At 57.7% G+C, this 22,204-nt stretch overlaps 1 protein-coding gene across 2 annotated transcripts in view; it reads left to right on the forward strand.

Moving 5' to 3' along the window:
* MTCL2 (microtubule crosslinking factor 2) overlaps nt 1–9,361 on the forward strand; it is an 85,865-nt gene extending 76,504 nt beyond the window's left edge. For both annotated transcript variants that reach the window (XM_005295425.5, XM_005295424.5), the window contains exons 14-15: nt 6,026–7,466; nt 8,423–9,361. In XM_005295425.5, the coding sequence (XP_005295482.3) occupies nt 6,026–7,466; nt 8,423–8,572 (1,591 nt within the window). In that variant the 3' untranslated portion in view covers nt 8,573–9,361. The remainder of the gene's footprint in view (nt 1–6,025; nt 7,467–8,422) is intronic.
* Nucleotides 9,362–22,204: the final 12,843 nt, after the last annotated feature.

Below are 22,204 nucleotides of genomic sequence, written 5' to 3' on the forward strand. Positions count from 1 at the left end.
CCCCCACCCCTTCCCCTGAGTCTGCTGTGCCCTTGCTCCTCCTCCTCCCCCCTCAAGCCTCCTGCACACCACAAAACAGCTGATCGCGGCTGGCGGGAGGCGCAGGGATGGAGGGTTAGGGGCTGATCGGCGGTGCTGCTGGCGGGTGGGAGACACTGGGGGGGGGGGCTGCTGACATGTTACTGTGGCGCTTTGGCAATGCACATTGCTAAATTCTGGCTCCTTCTCAGGCGCACGTTGGGCACCCCTGTCCCAGAGGGAGCGAGTGGGGTTGGGATGGGAGGGCCAGGAAGAATGCTGGAATGTTTGGGTCTCCCCAGCTTGGACAGGCAAGTGTGGGTGGGACAGTTCATTTGGGGTGCTATAGAAAGCCCAGGGGCCCCGATGACCCTGCAGAGAAACCCACCGGTAGCTGAGTGTTGTCAAGTTCTGGATCAGCCCAGGAGGTCAGTTCAGGTTGAGAACCCCTCCGTGCTGCACAAGGGCAGAGTGCCCATGCGTGCGGCTCTGGCGCTTCCTAGCACAAACACGTCGCTGACGCTCCGAGCAGAGTCCTGAGAGTGAATCCCACTCTGGTGCCCCCTGCGGGGCAGCGCCCCTCCCTCGGGCTGGCACAGTGCTAGCACAGGTGTATGGCAGCACCGCCCAGAGGCCCAGGCTGGACCAGGGCCCCCTTTTGCTCAGCGCTGGGTGGACCCAGAGGCATACAGAGCTCACCCCTTTGGTGTGTGATGCCCTCACTGTGCGCAGGTTCAGGTCCCCAGGGAAATGAGTGTCTTCACCCAGCCCTATGAGCTGAAGCAGGCACCCAGACCCCCTCCGGAGAGCAGCTCTGCACAACAGAGCCCAAGGGCTGAGCCTGGGGGGTCCCTGCCTCCCTCTCCCTTTCAGATGAAAGGCAGGCGTGAGTTTGCATTGCCACCCAGCTCCTAATGTCAGAAGCCGTCATAGGTGCCAAGATTCTAATCTGGGGTGGTGCTCCTCCAGCTTTGCCCAGGCCCCACTCCCACTCCACCCCTTCCCCCAAGGCCCCACCCCTGCTCCGCCCCTGCCCTGCCTTTTCCCGCCCCTCCCCCAAGTGCGCTGCTCCATCGCTCCTCCCCCCTCAGTGCCTCCTGATGCCGCGAAACCGCTGTTCCAGGGCAGGCACTGGGCAGGATGGGGAGGCGCTGATCCGCAGGGCCCACCAGCAGGCAGGAAGCACTGGAGGAAGGGAGAGTTTCTAGTAGGGGGGCTGCCAGTGGGTGCTCAGCACCCACCATTTTTTTTCCCCCATGGGTGCTCCAGCCCCAGAGCACCCATGTAATCGGCGCCTATGGAAGCCGTTATTCCAACAAACCCCAGGGCGGTAGCTGGCCGTGTATGTCAGAGAGCTGGAGCCAGGGCTAGCAGAAGCAAAGCCATCGGGAGCATTGAGCCAGCGCTCTGGGGAGAACAGGAGGGGTCTAGCTGTTCACCCTAGCCCAGAACAGGCTCAAGCCCTCATCTTTGTGAGCAGCCGAGAGAGGCTTGCTGGGCTGGGCTCGTTCTTTTTCTGCTGGCTAGCGAGTGTTGTTGGACAGCTGGAGGGGGAAGCAGCAGGGGTTTGTTGCTTATGTGTTGGTGTGGATCCCACTGCAGGGCACGTGCGTCTCATGCACAAGGCCGGAGTTTGTTTGACGAGCAGAGTCTCTCAAGGCTGCCCATTTTCCGATTCTTCCACATACGACTGCCATGATCTACATCGACCTGTCTGGACTGAGTATTGGCTGTCAGACCCCACTGGACGTTCCCCCTCCCCCCCCACACACACCTTTCCGGATGCAGCTACTTAATATGGTGTCAGAGCCCGCCTGACATCCACCCCGGACACAGCTACTTAATGTGGTGGACTTGAAACCTCAGGGTGTCAAGCCCTGGCCAGCCTGTGGAGGACTCCCCACGGAAAGCTGGGCACAGCAGGTATCTAGGAGAGTCACACATACCGAGCAGGGGTTTGGAGTACCTGTTGTTCTGGGATAGGACTCCCAAGTTGTGAGACATGGCTGACGGTCCATCTTCTGGAGCAATCTGTGGAGTTTCGTCAAAACCTGAGGATTGTGCCCAGAGCCCTGCTAGTAGAAAGTGTTATCCAGTGCCACGTCTAGCAGACTGACAGTGCCAAAGCCCAGCATGGAGAAGATAATGCTGAGAAGGGTCCCTGCTCCGGCGCCCCCACTGACACGCCCCACAGCGCCAAATCAGGCACCATTTCCTGTTCTCAAGTCACACCAAGAGGAAGCTCCAAGCACAGAGGCAGACTCCAGATTGAGCTCAGTGTCCTCCCATAAAGACAGACCACATATAGCCCCTGGGGATAAAGCTACCACGCTCTGCACAGCCCGAGGGCTGCTGATAATGAGCAGCCTGTGTTGGAGGCAGACTCCGGTGGTGCCTCAGTGTCGATGCCAGGACCTTCATCATTGCTGAAGAACCTGCCTGCACCAGTTCAGTCCCCGTTACCAAAAGTGCCATAAACACCAGTGCCGCCTCCAGAGGGGATCTGCTGCTCCTTCATCGGAGCATTGTTGCCCCATCTTCCAGCCGAGAGCCCTCTCTTCTGTCATCTGTGTCAACCTCTGGTCCAGCCAGGGTTGTCTTCTCCGTGAATGAGAGACTCGTTGGCCTGGCCAGGGCTTTGTGGCAGATGTCTGCTGCAGTAAGACTCTGTGTGAAGTCTCTGACAGGGTTCAAGTGCGTCTCTATGCACCCCAGCCCAGGCTTTCCCAGTCATGTCACTGGTACAAGAACAGTCTCAGTTGAAAGAAGAACAGGAGTACTTGTGTCAAGAGCATCCTTAAGGACAAGGACCCTGAAGGCTCAACCTCTTTTGGAGAAAGTCGTACTCTGCCTCAGCTGAATGCAGCTAATTGCTGGACTGTACTGGGTCGCCCCCTTCCTCCTCGAAGGTCCTGCCCAGCAACAGGGAGCAGCTCAGGGCCGTCATTAAGAACAGCCAGTTGGTGGCCAAGATGGCCTTACATCGGTGATGGACATCTCTGACACTGCAGCTCAGTCTATGGCCACCACTGTGACAGTGCTCTGAGTGTTGTGGCCCTAGGCATCAGGTACCCCGAGAAAGGAACAGGCCATGACTGAGCCTTGTCCTTTGATGGCTCGGAGCGGACAGATGGTGCTCTACACCCATTAAGACTCCAAGGCCATCTTGTGCTCCCTGGGGTTTACGCCCCAACCCCATACCGTCCTCCGCCTCCGTCAAGGCAGTGGAGCCATCCTGCCATCCAAGGCAACCCAAGTACCAAGCCAATACGACAGAGGGTACCAGCCTTCCTCCTCGGCAATGCACCCCTCCCCGTTGGCAGGCGTCTGGATGTCTGTCTCACACTTAATCCCCAGCACAATCCTCAGGCTGGGGAAGATGGGCGGGGTCACACCTACCTCATCTGCAGGGCCCAGTCCAGTCTGTGGACCCAGAGCACGCCTAACTCCACACCCAATGGCCAGAGGAGAAGGACCCCTTTATAAAGTTTAGCCAGTGGTTAGGGCACTCACTAACCGCATCCCAATGCCTTCCCCCCATCAGGCAACAGGGGGAATTGAACTGAGGTCTCCCACATGCCAGGTGAGCGCCTCAACCGCTGGGCTAAGGTTATGAGGAAGGAGCCAGCTCACTTGTGTGGAGCTAAGTGCGAATGGCGCCTGGCTCCAGGATCACAAGCAGCCATAGATGTCAAATTCTGTGAGGGAGGCGGGCTTAGGACACACCCTCTCATCGTCAGCATCTCCCGTGGGTTAGCTTAGGCAGCTCGCTGCTCAGTGCGCTGGTTTCTGTGAATCCCACTCTGCGGTCCCTGGCTCCCCCGTGCCTTGCGTAGGGAGCCTGGGCCCCTAGCTCAGGCTCTCTGAATTGATTGCAGTGATTTTCTGGGTGCTGAAAAGTGAGGCGTTGCAATGCTCAAGTCCCTTTGCGGATCCGTGCAGAAGCCCTCATGGCCAGGCTGCCTTACGCATCTTTCCATATGGACCTGATGATGCTCAGCATCCCCCCGTCATCCCCAAGGCAGCTTTGGAATTCCACCTACCCGTCAATTGCCTTGTCAGTGTCCTTCCCAAACCCCACTTGACCCTGAGGGAAGAGAAGCCATATACCTTGGCTGTGGACAGAGCTTTTCTCTGCTATCTTAACAGGACTTAACACCCATCAGCCGCCAGGCCTCTCCGTACTTATCCCCAGCCCATCGAAAGGCCATGCTATCTTGTCATAGAGAATCTCTAAATGGATCCCATTGTGCATTTCCATCTACTGTCAGATGGCTGGTGAGCCTCTCCCTCCATACATCACCACACACTCCACCAAGGCACAGGCACTGTCTTTTGCCTGCTCCAGGAACGTGCCTTCTCTGAGATCGGCAAGGCTGGAACATGGAGCAACCCACTGACTTTTGCTAAACATTACGTCCTAGACATGGCAGCCAGGGCAGATCACAAGTTTGGAAGAGCCTTTCTTTGTCAGGGTCACTGGCCTAATGGATCGGAGGTAGGTGGGGGAGGGGGAGAGCAGTAGATGTGATATATCTTGATCTTAGTATGACTCGTTCTGACACAATCCCACGTGATGTTCTCATAAGCAAACTAGGAAAATGTGGCCTACATGAAATTACTGTAAGGCAGGTGCACAACTGGTTGAAAAACAGTACTCACAGATGTTTTCAATGGTTCACTGTCCCACTGGGAGAGCTTATCTAGTGGGGACCTGAAGGTGTCTGTCCTGTTCTGGTACTAGTAAAATTTTTCATTAATGACTTGTATGATGGGTTCATTCACAGAGACCCTCTTGGGACTGTCACCTGATATGCTGAGACTACCTCTGAGCCTGTTTTCTCTGCCGGTTTGGGCCTCCAGAACCCTGTCTTGTTGAGCCAGATACGGTAATCTGCTGCAACACAGACCCAGGGTCTGACCCATGCCTGCAGACTTAACTGAAAACGGCTTAGCAAGTGCTCCTGTCTCTAGCATCCAGACACCCAGCTCCCAATGGGATCCAAACCCCAAATAAATCCGTTTTACTCTGTATAAAGCTTATACAGGGTAAAGTCATTAATTGTCCGCCCTCTATAACATTGATAGAGATGGTCTGAAATCAAAAAGATGAAATTCAGTAAAGGTAAGTGCAAAGTACTTCGCCTAGGAAGGAAAAATCATATGCACAAATACAAAATGAGGAATAACTGGCTCAGCAGTAATACTTCAGAAATGGATCTGGGGTTATAATGGATCATAAATTGAATATTGGACAATATGATGCAGTTGCAAAAAAGGCTAATATCATTCTGGGGTGTATTAACAGGAGGTATGTAAGACATGGGAGGTGTCTACTCAGCACTAGTGAGGCCTCAGATGCAGTACTGTGTCCAGTTTTGGGAAACGCACTCTAAGAATGATGTGGACAAATTGGAGAGAGTCTAGAGGAGAGCAAAAACAAACAAACAGGGCAGGTTTTTCTAAACCTTTTTTATGTGGAAGGGTTAAAAGAACTGGCCATGTTTAGTCTTGAGAAAAGAGTAAGACAGTCTTCAGATATGTTCAGGGCTGTGATAGAGGGGTCTGATCAATTGTTCTCCATGTCCACAGAAGATAGGACCAGAAGTAATCAGCACTGTAAGGGTAGCTAAGCGCTGGAACAGGCTTCCACGGGAGGCTGTGGAATGCTCACATTTGGAGATCTCTAAGAACTGGTTGGACAAACACCTGCCAGGGATGGTCTGGGTTTTACTTGGTCCTGCCTCAGTATGGCTTTGAACCTTGAGGGTACTGCGGGAGGCTCGCAGTGGCATGTGCTTTGGGCCCTTGTATTGGAGCATAAGCAGGAAGGGGGAACAAGCGCAGGCCCAACAGACACTGTTATTCCAAACACTCCAGTCTCGTGCATGGGGCACTTGTGTACTTACAGTGGAATCCACAGCATCTCAAAGAGCCGCCATCACTGGAGTTCTTTACCCACCTTTCGCGTTTGAGTTTTGACCACTCCCCTCTTCTCTCCACTTAGGACGAAGTCCGTTTCCTCGATGTCTGAGTTCGAAAGCTTGCTCGACTGTTCTCCCTACCTTCCAGGCAAGACCAGCCCTGTGATCCCTGACCACGCACGAGGCAAGGTGTCCCCAGCCACACAGCTACTGCCTAATGGCATAACAGACCCTGCAGGAGTCCACCCCAAGAACTGTACATATGTGACTACAGAGCAACCTGCCCCTGAGAGCCTGGCAAAAGAGAAGCCAGGCATTTCCTCATGGGATTATTCCCGGGCAAACAAGCTCTCTGGGCAGGATCCAGCCCAGAAGCAAATGCAGAGGAGCTACACGGCACCAGACAAGACCGGGATCCGCATCTATTACAGCCCTCCGGTGGTGCGAAGACTGGAGGCGCCGCTAATCCACAACAAGGAGGGGAAGATCATGACTGAGCCGGGCTTCCTGTTCACAATGGCCAAGCCGACAGAGTTGGAGGAATCCGACCACTCGGAGAACACGTACAGCAGGTGGCTGTGCAACTTCTCCAAGCAGCACCGCGAGCTGCTGGACAGCCGCAGTGCTGACAAGGCTGGGCCCTCGGGCCCCAGGTTCCCAGCCTCCCTGCACGATTTTGAGATTTCCGGCAACATGAGCGACGACATGAAAGAGATCACCAACTGCGTGCGGCAGGCCATCCGCTCCAGCTCGCTGGAGAGGAAGGTGAAGAGCACCTCCAGTCAGACGACGGGGCTGACAACCATCGGCACCCAGACCATTCAGATGGTGAGTGTCGGCCTGCAGACAGACACGCCCCGGGGAAACCTCCACAGCAAGAGCTGGTCCCCACGCAGCTCCTCCCTCATGTCTGTGCGTAGCAAACAGATTTCTTCGTCTCTGGACAAAGTCCACTCCAGGATCGAACGGCCCTGTTGTTCTCCCAAGTATGGCTCCCCGAAGCTCCAGAGACGGTCTTCCTCCAAGCTCGACAATTCGAAGGACAGAAGCCTGTGGAACCTTCATCAAAGTAAGCAAAATGGGTCGGCCTGGGCTAGGTCGACCACAACCAGAGACAGCCCGGTCCTCAGTAACATCAACGATGGCCTGTCCAGCTTGTTCAATGTTGTGGAGCATTCTGGGAGTACAGAGTCCATCTGGAAACCAGGCTGTCCAGAGAGCAAAGCCAAGCCAGAAGCCCCGAAATATGGCATCGTGCAAGAGTTCTTCAGGAATGTGTGCGGGAGGGCTCAGAGCCCCACTTCTGCCCCGGAGAAGAAAGAATCACCGGGAGATGATGGCACCAAAAAGCAGGATCACTCCCAGCCAGCCACCTGCCATCCATCTGAAAATGTCTCCCGGAGCTTAAACAAGAAACTCCCGAAGCAAAGCAACAGTGAGGAGCCCAAGGCGTCTTCCCCAAACCAGGGGAGCAAAGATGGGACCCCAAGGGACCTGGACATAACATCTGTGATAGCCAATGAGGTAAGAACATAAGAACGGCCAAACTGGGTCAGACCAATGGTCCATCTAGCCCATTATCCTGTCTCTGCCGGTGGCCAGTGCCAGATGGTTCAGAGGGAATGAACAGAACAGTTTATTAAGTGATCCATCCCCTGTCATTCAGGCCCAGCTTCTGGCAGTCGGAGGTTTAGGGACACCCAGAGCATGGGGTTGCGTCCTTGCCCATCCTGGCTAATAGCCATTGATGGACGTAGCTTCCATGAACTTGTCTCATTCTTTTTTGAGCCCAGTTATACTTTTGGCCTTCCCAGCATTCCCTGGCAGCTTTGTTTTTACCCTAGCGAATGACACAGACTTCAGGGCAGAGCTGGCTGACAAAACAAACGTGTTTAGCTTCTGCGCCCACCAGAGGAGGTAGCTTCCTCCCCAGCCTGAAGTGTAGTGCAGCCCCTCTCCACCCCGGGGGCTGGAGGGGTGAGAAGAGCAGACCTGTTCCTGCAGCAGTTGGTGGGTTGGCTGTAGCACTGTCTGCATCTGCCAGCCAGACACACTCAGGCAGCAGCAGCCCAGGCTTGTGCTGCAGCCTGGAGGGGCCCCGCTGGCTCAGCCCTTGGCTTCTCCCATGCAGAGACTGCTCCCCACATGGGGACTGGGTACACGCCCTCATTCACGGAGCTGGGTAAAGACACTGGCGGCCTGGGGGACCTCAGCCTGCACCCGCGTCAGGGCTTCACACTCTAAAGAGCTGGCTCTCGGGGCAGGCACTCTGCCTCTGGGCTCACCCAGTGCCAGCCCCAGGGGGCCCTGGTCCCAGCTGGGTGTTGCTGGAGTACAGTACGGTTGATAAGAGCAGTCCCCTCTGCTATCACTGTACATAGCCCGAGGAGATCTGCCCTCGAGTAGGTACCAGACTGGTCCCAGCTGCGTCTCCCCTGAGCCCTCCACACCTTAATCCCCCCTCCTCTTTCTCTTTGCAGGACACAGCATGCGACTGCAGCTCCCAGTCCCTCACCTCCTGCTTCGCCCGCCCCTCCCGCTCAGCTGTCCGGCACTCCCCTTCCAAGTGCAAGCTGCATCCCTCTGACCCCAGCCGGGCGGAGGAGAAGGCAGGGCCTCTGAGTGAGTGAGTGAGGGCAGCGGGGACTGGGCTAAGCCGTGTCTGCTTTCTGCGGCCCTGACGAAAGAGCACGCTTCCCGCCTGCGCCAGCTCCGCCGCAGCCTGCGGGACCCACCGCCCGCCCCGAGAGAGCTGTGCTGGGGTCCCAGCGGGCCCCTCGCTCTCGCAGAGACACAGGCGCATGCACATCTGTCTCCTAACTGTTCCCCAGCTGATGGGGGCGATTAAGAAGCAGATGCTGCAGGATAGTCGGGAACGGAGGCTTCCGGCGTGATGCCTGGACCCGGTTCCAGGGACGGAGGGGAAGTTACTCTGGGCGGGTGTCTCCTGACCCCCAGGAAGTAGCCTGCCAGCCTCACTGCTCCTGCAAGGGAAGGATGATTCCAGGAGAGAGGAGGCCGTCCCCAGAGCCTGGGGTGGGAAGCTCTGTGCAATTTCCATAGACTTGCACTTCAGGGAGATGGACCGTTCCCATGCAGCTGGCGGGAGGTGGGGGGGGAATGAAGAGATGGGCCCTGCCTGCCCTGGGATGTGGGGACTGGGAATCACCGCCCTGCAGCAGCCTCTGGAAAGCCGACAAAGCCAAGGCCCCGAGCCTGGGACTCCTTGGGGCCATGCTGCTGACAAGCGCCCTGGAGAGGAATCAGCAGCAGGAGCTCAGAGAGCAGCTGGGTCAGCGCTCAGAGGAAATGCCCCGGGCATGCTGTCACTGCACTTCACAGACAGGGCTGGGGGCCGGGGGGGGGGCGCCCGGGGGGGCGTGCTGTATAAAGCTGATTGATGTGTGTGAGGCTCTTCACTGTGTTGTCTCCCTTGTCATGTTGTCTTCGAGTGGCACTGGCACGCCCCTTCACTGACACGGCCTCCCCTCCCCCACGCCTTGGGGCTTTGTGCAAACCCAGCCCAGGGTGGATTGCCCTGCTGTTGCATCAGCTGCTGCAGTGGTGCTCGGCTTGCCTCCTGTGCTGGAAGGATGCCGAGGGGAGAATCACAGGGGCAGGCACAGGGCACGTTCAGGCCCTTCTCCTCACCCAAACAATGTTTAATTCCCCACCCCAGCAGCAGACTGGCCAGTGCAGGAGGCTGAAGCAAGCTGCCCCCCTGGAATGCTTGCCAACCACCGAGCTAGCGCGCTGGCCGAGTGGCTGCAGCGGCTCCCTTTGTCTCTGGCTCGCCTAGCGGGATCCTGGCTCAGAAGCTGAGCAACCGCCTGGCCTCTGAAAGCCTGATCTCAGGAAGCACAGCCAAAGGCAGATGGGAACAGGAGCAAATGCAATGGGGGGTGGGTAGACTGCAGTAGAGAGGGGACCTAGCAGCCTCGCAGAGCATAGGCCAGTGGGAAGTACAGTGCGTGTTTTCCCTTCTCCGGGGGCTGTGCGGGAGGGGGGTCTGAGTGTGTGTGTGTGTGTGTGTGTGTGAGAGAGAGAGTGGGTGAATGTTTGTGTTCTCTCTTCCCCTCCCCTCTGGCGCATTGGGCCAAGAGCACTGAAACCCTGGGGACAAGATGAGCCAGGCCTGTGTTCCCCCACAGCTGGCTCTGAGCAAGGTTCTAGTTACAGTGAGTCTGACAGCGGCTCAAGCCAAGGTGGCACCATTTCCCTAGGTTGTGTCCCACTCAGTGTCTGACAGGTCTGGTTGGACACGGAGGGTTGTCTTGGTCTCCTAGTTCTCACCATTTAAGGTATTTGTGCCTGGTTTATGATGTAATTCACAGAGGTCCCCACAGGGTCATTTGTTTGTGTATTTGGCCTGATAGCCTGGTGCTTGCTGTGGTTGTGTCTGAATGCCCCAGTTGTGGGAGATCGAACGGGGTGGTGTTGGTTGGAGCTACCTCTGGGGGGTGTGTGTGTGTGTCCCGGAGGAGGAGGCAGAGGGCAGTGGGGCCACAGCTGGAATTCAATCTGACGTTCCCCGACCGTTACCAGATGCCTGGCTCTGACTCAGTGGCCAAACAGCTCTAGGACCCCTGCTTCTGCCCAGCAGCTCACACCGGCCCCTCAAGGACCCCTGCGCTCACTTCTTCCCAGCCCTTTCTGCTCCCTTCCTCCGTGTAGGTGCTGCATTCTGGCTCATGTCCACCGTAGGGGGATGGGATTTTCTCCACACATGCACTGCTGCCTCCAGGCCCAAGCATTTGTGCCTTAGCATGGGTTAGCCACCACAGTAACGAGTGGTACAAGTACATGGGCCAGGGTAATCCCTGGTGTGGAGAGTCAGGGCCGCCTTTGTCCCAGTGTGGTTCTCACCCGAGGCTTAGCGCCCAACTTGCTATGGTTGCCCAGCACTAAAAGTTCCAGGACATAGTGAGCTCTGACAGGGAACAGACTCCATCCTATCACCGATACCACTGAGCTATTTGCCCTTCGATTGGGGCCTGTGCACTAGAGGAAGGGGAGCATTTGGACTTCGTATTAAAGGTGCAGAAACAGCCTCTGAACTCCTATTCCAGGCAGCTTTATGTGGCACCAGGCTGGCCTGGTGATGGCGTGGAGAGCTCTCAGACCAAGCCCTGTTAATGAGCTCTAATTAAATCTCCCTGAACCTCTGGGGGTCATAGCAGCAGGTGCTGGGCCAGGCCCAGGCTCACTTAGCATCAAAGGCAAGGTTGCTGTGGCTTTCACCAGCTTTGCAGCAGGTTCTGGTGAGGAAGGAAGATTCAGCAGAGCAGAATCTGCCAGGCTGGGCAGTGCAGCGTGTGCTAGCAATGCAGGCCACACCTCGCTGGCAAAACCCAGAGCAGACTGCAGCTGCCTGGGGAGCCTGCAGCTCCCAGCATGCCCCGCTCCAGCTGGAGCTGAGCAGGGACTCTGGTGGTCTTGGGCTCCCCTGTTGTACTAAAGGCTAGGGCAGTTTGAGGTCACAGTGCATAGACGTGCATGGCAGCTCTCTGCCTCCCTCTGCTAAAGCTTCCCAGCCAGTAACATTTGACTCCTACTTTGCCCAGGGCTGAGTGAAGGGCGCGGGGATCAGAGCATGTTCCCTGCGCCCCCTTCAGACACAGCATTTATTGTACCCTGCTGTGTCTTCCTTGGGCTGTGCTGAGCGGCTGCCCTGCCCATGGAGGCAGGGTGGCAGGCAGGGCAGCTCTACATGGCCTGGCCATTCCCCTGCTCTCTGCTGCCAGGCGCCTGTCAGCGGGGAGGGTGATTAACTGCTGGAGCAATCACCAGGGCTGGGGGGGGATTTGCTCTCTCTGGCCATTTGTAAACTGAGGGGATTGTTTTTTTTCAAGATCTCTAGTTCTAGCAGGAATTAATGCAGGGAAGAGCTCAGGCCTGTGGTAGGCAGGAGGCCAGTCTAGATGGTCACAACAGTTCCCTCAGGCCTTAGAATCTTAAACATCCCAGCACCTCCAGAGAAACGCTTGGTCAGTGCAGGAGGCTGCAGCACTGCCATTGAGTGAGTGAGGCAAAGCGATTGAAGGTCTGTAACCCACCTTCTCGTGCTGCATTTAATACTGCAATTAAATCCATCCCCAGGCCTCTAAGCCCTGGTCTGCACGACAGAGACAGCTCACAGCGACCTAACTCTGTAAGCATCTACACCCGAATGTAGCTCTCACCAATGTAACTCGCCCGCTATGCTGACAATAACTCCACCTCCGCGAGAGGTAGAGCACTTAGGTCGATGTAGACACTGTGTTGCTGAGATCCACCATCGCTGCCTTTCAGAAGCCTTCCCACAATGCCCTACGCTGACAGTTAAATTGGTGCAAGCACTCCTGGTGAGGACACGCACTGGTGCCACAAGAAGCACAGTGTGGATGTGCAAAGGCAGTTTAATTACTGCGATGGCTGGACATCGCAACTTCGACTGTGTCTGCACTGCACTGATGGAGCTGCGCCGCTGTAGCGCTTCTGATGAACATGCTCTAAGGTGACAGGAGCGAGCTCTCCCAGCGGCTTAACTTCTGCCTCCGCGAGCAGCGGTAGCTGTGTCGGCGGGAGGAGCTCTCCTGCCAACGTAGTGCTGTCCACACCAGCGCTCAGGTCAGTGTAACTTACATCACTGGGGGTGTGGATTATTCACACTGCTGAGTGACGTTTATACTGAAGTAATTTGTAGTGTAGACACCCAACGGTCAACTTAATTTTGTAGTGTAGCCTTGGCCTATCTCGTGTCTCTTGTTGCTGCAGTGTGTGTCCGGGGTGCGTTAGAGCAGGGAACGCTCAATGACATAGGGCGGGCTGTCCCTCGGGTGCTCTGGGGCAGGTGACCTGCCACAGCAAAGCTCAGGGTCAGCTTGATCCAGGTGCTTGGAACCCACTTCCCCAATTCAGGGGGTGGGTGAGGGTGTTTACAGCCAGCACAAACTGCCTGGCCCCTTCTTCCCAGGGCTGTTAGTTACGCTTCAGCAAGCCCCACGCTGTGGTCCGCTCAGCTCTCCTAGCAGTTAGACAGGCTGATTTAGAATCCCCCCCCCCCCCCCCCCAGGGGACTCCTCTGATATTCGGACCGGGCTGTACAAACCAGCAGCGTGGAGCAGGCTGGCCCTGTCCCCCAACACCACCCTGGCACCGCGGGGGGAGGGAGTCCAGTTAATGGCTGTGGGAGCATGCCCTTCTTCTGCCTTTCAGCACTTGCTGGTTCTGACTGGCAACGACAACCGCTGGAGGGGGGAGACCCTTTTCCTGCCTGTGTTTCCAGCCCTCCCCAAGCCCAGCTGTGCTGGAAGTGGTGTGAGAAAAGCTGACTTCAGCAGAGATGGATTCCAGCTGCTCCTCTACGCTGGTCCCCGGGCCTTGGTGGGGTCCCCCCACCCCTCGCTGTGCATCAGCCTCCACTGCAGCCCTGTGCTCGCTGTAAACTCCGCTTCTGGCCCATTTTATCATCATGGCTCCTGGTGCATTTTGATTGACTTCCCTCCCCAGGGTCTCTTGAGAACATTGCAAGGGGGGGGGGAGAGAGAGAGAGAGTGTGTGTGTGTGTGTATGTACGTACACACGCGCAGAGTGGGGAGTTTTAATTAATTCAGCCTGCAACTGGGAAATAATTTCTTCAACCCACCGCTCTGCCTTGTATTGGGGAGCCGTATGTGACAGCATTTTGCTTCAATATTTAAAAACACATTACAGGCCCCAGAGCTACCCCTAAGCCCTGTTGTATCCCTGAGCAGATATGGGATGTCCAGGGAGCCCTGACCCTGTCGCTAACAGCACCTGCTGAATCCATTACTCGGTTTCACAGACTCAGCTGGGATGCTCCTTGGGGGGCTGTTTTAGTTATTTGCTCATTACAAGTGTCTTACAAATGTCCCTTCCTTTTGGTTTGACCTGATCTGATGCGCTGCAGGCCCGGGCGGAGCACAAGGCAGGGTCAGTTTAAATCAGCATGAACTTTAGAGCTGAAGGAATTTTTAAAAATAATGAAATTAGCTAAATTGGAAGGGTAGCAGATGAGTTAAAAATACCAATTGGATTATTGGCTTGCAGGTCCTGCAGTCCTGCCCACGAACAGAACTGCTGTTTGGCTGGGAATGGAGTCTCATGGGGGAGGGGAGGAAGAACAAACAAGCCACCCTGTTAATAAAGAGCCAGTGTTTATCAGCTTGGAGCCCTGGAAGGCATCAGCACTTTATTGTGAAGCCCTGGTGCCCAATGCCAGCAGATTTCTGAAGCTAAAAATAAATGCCCATTGCATTAGGTGCTAATGAAGTCCAATTACCAGCCTGCTGCTCTTTGCACTGCTTTGATTGAGAGTACAAACATCTTCCCCGTAGAGGATTATGACAGTGAGTGTGGAGAGCACCTGGGCTTGCAGAACAGCAGGGGGTAGGTGTGTGAGATGCCAGCCAAACTCCTGGGGAGGATTCCAGCCAGAAGACGCATCTACTCAAATGTGTAACAGCCGCGCAGCCAGGGATGAATCCACCCCTGGGGATGAGGAGAAACTCGTGTATTTATCCCTTAAACAGAGGGGCCTTGCAAATGAAGCTGCTGCCCCTCCTGTGCGAGGCTGTGCTCTGCGCTCTGGCAGGGTGTATGCTAATACCACAGCCAAGCCTTGTTCTTGGTCAGCAGCCGAGGCCTACGCTCTGTGCACCTCTGTTACGTGAGGGGAGCGCGGTGGCCCAGCTGGTTCTGCACAAGTCACCTTACTCTGCCTGGTGACTCTGGGCATGTCCTCACCTGAGAGGAGCAGGAGGCAGAGCAGGTAGCGGACAACGAGCTGTGGGAGCCTGGTGGTTAGTGCAGCTCTTGCTAGTTCTTGCATGCATTTGGCAGGTGTGGGAGTCTGTCCCGGGAGGGGGCTGGGGCAGTGTGGTCGATAACACCCACTGTAAATATTTCCGTTGGGGGGGTTTCACATTTTCATTGCCAACAAGGGTTTTTTTTAAAGAATCTACTTTTTGGAATGTAGTTTCTCATTTTTACAAATGCCTTTTTAATGATTTGTGATACTCGTCGTGTCTGTCCTGTCCTGTAAATAGCAACGCTGGGCATTTCTGCCATGGGTGGAGGTGATGGGCCATGTGTGGCCCTGTGGCTGGGAGGGACGGCATTGGACATGTGCCCAGGGCCCTGTCTTGGCCACCTGATGGCCCACCCCACCGAGCGTGCAAAGAAGCTGGGCTTTGCTTCAGCAAAGTCAGTTGAAGGATGCAGGGAGGTAGCAGAGAGAGCAACCCTGAGCCATGGTGTGTGTAATACGCAGCCTTTAAACTTGATACTGTCATCTCCCTGCTTGGAATTTGAAAGAGCAGATTCTCAGCATGAGCTGAGCCTCGATTGGCTGCAGCCCTGGGTGCCGACCATTCCGAAAATAGCATACTTGAAATTAAAGATGAGCCAATTTGGCTGCTTTAACTCCCAGCCACCCGTCTGGTTCAGTCAGCCAGGTCCTGTTTCCCAGGGTCTCCGGCGGGGAAGGGTCTGTGTACAGGGAGGTGTTGATTTCGTGTCATTTCTATGCATCTCACCGGGCTAGGGTTTCTCACTGCCGGGGGTGGGAGAGGAAAGCTGCCCTTTGAGGACTGTTCCCCCTGCAGCCCTGCCACACGACCGGTAAGCTGTTCCCAAGCAGAGCTCTGTCCGTGTCACCCGCACCATCGCAGCCTTTCCCTGCTCTTCCTCACTGCAGCGGTGGGGTTTGAAAAGCCTGCCAAGCTCTTTCCAAAGGCCGGTCTTGCCGCAAAGCTCACGCATAGGGCAGGGCGGGAGGCTGTTACCAACTGTTTTCTCAGCCCCCGGCGCTGTTTCCCTAGCAGCCTCCGGTGTCTGGGTCTGGGTTCCATGTGCTCGCCCCTTCCTTTTGCATGGTCCCACGCTCACATGAAGGGCAGTTTCACTGCCACTGATGACGGGGCTTCCCCACTCACTCTGTCCTCTGTCTGTACAATGTGTGTTGTGTGATAGAAAATAAAGGGCCTGTGAGCTCTGAAATGAAACCCCCAGAGGTACCTTCTGTGTCCATGTGTGTGGGGTGCCTGGCTGACCCGTGGGTCGGGGGAGTAGCTCCCTGACACTCGGTCCAAGGGAAAGGCAAAATCCTGCTCTTGGCTCCATCGTGCCCTGAGCAGCTCCTGGGGGCTAGCTCAGGGGTGTTTCCGTTGCTGAGCTGACAGACTGTTCCCAGGATAGAGAGAGAGGAGCTGGGGGAGGGCGTTTGGCCTCCAGCTGGTGCATGCCGGCTTCAGGAACCTCTCATGCCCTTTAGGTGACCTTGGAGCCCTGCTCCAGCTGTTGGAAGTTGGGTGTAAACGGCCAGCAGAAGAGAGCGGGCTGGGGTACAGCCCCCTGCTGGTTGATTTAGGAGCAGCAACAGCTGCCTGGCCAGACCTTGGAAGGAACTCACCTTCTTCCCAGGAGGAGGCCCCACTTCACACTGAGCAGGGGAGCTGAGGGGCGCCTGGACTCCCATTCCTCTCCAAGCAATCCCAGAAGGAACTGGACCAAGGGAGCCAGAGCCCACTGCTAAAATCTAGTCAGCCCTTTCCTTCGGTGCGAGCACCAGGCTGGACTCTGCTGCTGCGTGGCCCTGCAGTGGGGCTGGACTCGGTGCAGCCCTTCCACTGTGCATGACACCTGCGCCAAGCTGCCCTGCTGGTCCTGAGGCAGGAGCAGATGGCCTGCCCAGGGTCCTGCAGGTGCTGGTTATTGGTGCAGAAGGACAAAGCCTCACCTCCCCTTGTCCCTCGCTGCCTGAACCTGGAGCAGCCATAGGGTTGCTAGTTTTGGTTGGACGTAGTCCTGGAGGTTTCATCACATGCCACTATTTTTAAAGATTAATGTTTATTTCCTCGAGACTCCAGGACAATCCTGGAGGGTTGGCAACCTTCAGCAGCCATGACAGCAAATCCCCAGGACTGGGGGCTGCAAACTGCCACCGGCCACAGGAGCAGCTGCTCATGCCACACTGTGCCGTGGGGCAAGGCCTCCCTCTGCTAGGGAAGCCACGTTGATCCTCCACTCATCAGTGTCCCCTGCTGTGGGGCTTCCCAGCTACTGCCCTGGCAATCGAGCTGCTTGCAGCTGAGATCACGGAGCCGGTCCCTCACCAGCGTGGCTACCGCCTAACTGCCACATGGAGTGCCGAACAGCCGGAAGCTGCACACCATCGCTGGGTGGGGTGCAGGGCTCTCTGACAGCTCTGTGTCCAACACCCACCCTAACAGCCTCCACAGCTCTGGCTCTCCCTACCCCTGCCCCTCCATCTGCCCCCAGTAACCCCGCCCAGCTGGGGTGGTCGGCCTCAGGCCTGCAGCACATCTGTCCTGGCCGCGCCCCACGCAGGAGCTAGGTTTGAGAGGATGGGGAAGGCCCCGGCGCCCAGCTGTCGCCTCCCATCTGTTTCCAGCAGCCACTTCCAGTGACATACCTGAGCCAGCCTCAGCTGGGTCACAGCTGCTGAACCAGTCCCAGCCCAAGGATTCACCCTGCTACACACGCACGTAGTCACACAGGCACACAATTACACACAAACTTTTGCTGAGTGCTCCTGGCTGGAGCAGCCCTGGCCTGCCTCCTCTCCAGCTGCTGCTCCTTGGCCAGTCCCATGTCATGGGGCATCCCTACATCTAGGGCAGGGGTGGGCAAACTATGGGCCACCCATCAGATGTTTTATTCCAGCCCTCGAGCTTCCGCCGGGGAGCAGGTCAGGGACTTACCCACTGCACGCGTGCCGTGGCTCCGTGCGGCTCCCGGAAGCAGCAGCATGGTTCCCCTCGGGCTCCTACGCGTAGGGGCAGCCAGGGGGCTTTGCACGCTGTCCACTGGCACTGCGTCAGCAGCTCCCATTGGCCAGGAACTGCGGCCAATAGGGGCTACAGGGGCAGGGCAGCGCACAGAGCTGCCTGGCCACACCTCTACGTAGGAGCCCAAGGGGAGACATGCCATTGCTTCTGGGTGCCACTTGAGGTAAGCGCCACCCGAAGCCTGCACCCTTGACCTCCTGCACCCCAACCTCTTGCCCCAGCCCTGATCCCCGTCCTGCCCTCTGAACCCCTTGGTCCCAGCCTGGAGCACCCCAGACCCCTCATCCCCAACTCCAACCCAGAACCCGCACCCCCAGCTGGAGCCCTCACCCCCCCCCACACACACACACACACCAACCCCCTACCACAGCCTGAACTCATTTCTGGCCCTACCCTAGAGCCTGTACCCCCAGCTGGAGCCCTCACCCCCTCCAGCACCCAACCCCAATTTCATGAGCATACAATTTCCATACCCAGTTGTGGCCCTCAGGTCAAAAAGTTTGCCCACCCCTGATCTAGGGGTTGGGCTGCAGGGACTGAGGGACCATGTCCCCCAAGCAAACCCCAGGTAGAGCATTCCCATGGCCCCAGGGAGGGAGGCAAGCAGTATGCACCCACCAAGGCTACTGCTGTGGCAAGGCAGGTGTTTGTGCTTGGCGCCCTTCCCCCCCAGCACCCCCAGAACAGCTCACCCCTGGGGGTGGGGGGAATGTTACAGGGGTGATGTAGAGGGGCCTAGCCCTGAGGACACAACAGCAACCCATGTACGTACAGGTACCCCCACCACAGAGCCCAGTGCACATGTGGGCCCCACCCAACCTGCACACTCCTCATATGAGTGTACTGCCCCACGTGCTTGCCAGAGACCCCACAGCACCAGGGCCTCAAACGGGGGTTGTCACTGGCTATCTCCCACTGAACTCCATTGAAATCCACAGGCGCTGGGCGGCTAAATAGCTGCCAGAGTTTGGCCCAGGGCTCCCAGAATGCATCTGAACCTGCCGAGTGCCGGGAAGGGGCCGCGCAGCCCAACCCTGCATAGCCAGTGGGCTGTGTGCCTCCTGGACCGCCCAGCTCAGCCTAGTCCCAAGTCCACAGGGAAACCAGACACGGCAGTGCGGGGATTTACCCACTGTGAGTCTGGGACACAGCCCTCCACACCGCTTCCCCAGCTCTTCCTCTGGTTCCCTAGTGACTTCCCCACCACCTCCATTGCTCCCCAGACCCCTACCTCAGCCTTCCACGCTCCTCCATTGCTCCCTGGCCCTCTCCTTGGGCTTGCCCCGCCCTTCAATTCACCTTCCACCCCCCATATTCCTTCTTCCCAGTGCTCCCACTCCAGTTCAACTGTGCGCCTCTTTCCACGGCACATACACACACACACACACACACGGCCATCATGTGCCCTTCCCCAGACCACTCATTCCTTTCCATTGCCCTCCACTGAGTCCAGTTTCCACCAAACACTTGCACTGGCCCCGGTTGTCTGCCCCTAGCTACCTTCATTGCTGCCCCACCCTGTCCCGCGTGCTCCTCCTTGTGATGTCCACCGCTGACCCCCATCATACCTGTTCACCTCTGTCCACCTGACTGCTTCCCAGGAGCCTCTGTCGCTCCCTTTGGAGCCCCATCCCCCCCCCCCCGGTGCTTCTCTGTCATCCGTTACCCCCCCCTTGTACTTCCCCATCTTCCACCATCGCTCCCTACAGCCCCGTCCTCCTACCCCATCTCCCACCATCACACCGTACAGCCACCTCCTGCTACCACATCTCCCACCATTGCTCCCTACAGCCACCTCCTCCTACCCCATCTCCCACCATCACACCATACAGCCCCCTTCTGTTACCCCATCTCCCACCATCGCTCCCTACAGTCCCCTCTGACTATCCCATCTCCCACCATCGTTCCCTAAAGCCCCCTCCTGTTACCCCATCTCCCACCATCGCTCCCTACAGCCCCCTTCTGTTACCCCATCTCCCACCATCGCTCCCTACAGCCCCCTCCTGTTACCCCATCTCCCACCATCGCTCCCTACAGCCCCCTCCTGCTACCCCATCTCCCACCATCGCTCCCTACAGCCCCCTCCTGCTACCCCATCTCCCACCATCGCTCCCTACAACCCCCTCCTGCTATCCCATCTGCCACCATCGCTCCCTACAGTCCCCTCTGACTATCCCATCTCCCACCATCGCTCCCTACAGCCCCCTCCTGCTACCCCATCTCCCACCATCGCTCCCTACAGCCCCCTCCTGCTGCCCCATCCCCCACCATCCCACCGTACAGCCCCCTCCTGCTACCCCATCTCCCACCATCGCTCCCTACAGCCCCCTCCTTCTACCCCATCTCCCACCATCCTACCGTACAGCCCCCTCCTGCTACCCATCCCCCACCATCCCACCGTACAGCCCCCTCCTGCTACCCCATCCCCCACCATCACTCCCTACAGCCCCCTCCTGCTACCCCATCTCCCACCATCGCTCCCTACAGCCCCCTCCTGCTACCCCATCTCCCACCATCCCACCGTACAGCTCCCTCCTGCTACCCCATCCCCCACCATTCCACCGTACAGCCCCCTCCTGCTACCCCATCTCCCAACATCGCTCCCTACAGTCCCCTCTGACTATCCCATCTCCCACCATCGCTCCCTACAGCCCCGTCCTCCTACCCCATCTCCCACCATCACACCATACAGCCCCCCTTCTGTTACCCCATCTCCCACCATCGCTCCCTACAGTCCCCTCTGACTATCCCATCTCCCACCATCGCTCCCTACAGCCCCCTCCTGCTACCCCATCTCCCACCATCGTTCCCTAAAGCCCCCTCCTGTTACCCCATCTCCCACCATCGCTCCCTACAGCCCCCTTCTGTTACCCCATCTCCCACCATCGCTCCCTACAGCCCCCTCCTGTTACCCCATCTCCCACCATCGCTCCCTACAGCCCCCTCCTGCTACCCCATCTCCCACCATCGCTCCCTACAGCCCCCTCCTGCTACCCCATCTCCCACCATCGCTCCCTACAGCCCCCTCCTGCTACCCCATCTCCCACCATCGCTCCCTACAGCCCCCTCCTGCTACCCCATCCCCCACCATCGCTCCCTACAGCCCCCTCCTGCTACCCCATCTCCCACCATCGCTCCCTACAGCCTCCTCCTGCTACCCCATCTCCCACCATCCCACCGTACAGCCCCCTCCTGCTACCTCATCCCCCACCATCCCACCGTACAGCCCCCTCCTGCTACCCCATCTCCCACCATCGCTCCCTACAGCCCCCTCCTGCTACCCCATCTCCCACCATCCCACCGTACAGCTCCCTCCTGCTACCCCATCCCCCACCATCACTCCCTACAGCCCCCTCCTGCTACCCCATCTCCCACCATCGCTCCCTACAGCCCCCTCCTGCTACCCCATCTCCCACCATCCCACCGTACAGCTCCCTCCTGCTACCCCATCCCCCACCATTCCACCGTACAGCCCCCTCCTGCTACCCCATCTCCCAACATCGCTCCCTACAGTCCCCTCTGACTATCCCATCTCCCACCATCGCTCCCTACAGCCCCCTCCTGCTACCCCATCTCCCACCATCGCTCCCTACAGCCCCCTCCTGCTATCCCATCTGCCACCATCGCTCCCTACAGTCCCCTCTGACTATCCCATCTCCCACCATCGCTCCCTACAGCCCCCTCCTGCTACCCCATCTCCCACCATCGCTCCCTACAGCCCCCTCCTGCTACCCCATCTCCCACCATCGCTCCCTACAGCCCCCTCCTGCTACCCCATCTCCCACCATCCCACCATACAGCCCCCTCCTGCCCCATCCCCCACCATCCCACCGTACAGCCCCCTCCTGCTAACCCATCCCCCACCATCACTCCCTACAGCCCCCTCCTGCTACCCCATCTCCCACCATCGCTCCCTACAGCCCCCTCCTTCTACCCCATCTCCCACCATCCTACCGTACAGCTCCCTCCTGCTACCCCATCCCCCACCATCGCTCCCTACAGCCCCCTCCTGCTACCCCATCTCCCACCATCGCTCCCTACAGTCCCCTCTGACTATCCCATCTCCCACCATCGCTCCCTACAGCCCCCTCCTGCTACCCCATCTCCCACCATCGCTCCCTACAGCCCCCTCCTGCTACCCCATCTCCCACCATCCCACCGTACAGCTCCCTCCTGCTACCCCATCCCCCACCATCGCTCCCTACAGCCCCCTCCTGCTACCCCATCTCCCACCATCGCTCCCTACAGCCCCCTCCTGCTACCCCATCTCCCACCATCGCTCCCTACAGCCCCCTCCTGCTACCCCATCTCCCACCATCCCACCGTACAGCTCCCTCCTGCTACCCCATCCCCCACCATCCCACCGTACAGCCCCCTCCTGCTACCCCATCCCCCACCATCCCACCGTACAGCCCCCTCCTGCTACCCCATCTCCCACCATCGCTCCCT

Source organism: Chrysemys picta, chromosome 13 (genome assembly GCF_011386835.1).
Source record: "Chrysemys picta bellii isolate R12L10 chromosome 13, ASM1138683v2, whole genome shotgun sequence".
In the NCBI taxonomy this organism is placed as follows: Eukaryota; Metazoa; Chordata; order Testudines; family Emydidae; genus Chrysemys; species Chrysemys picta.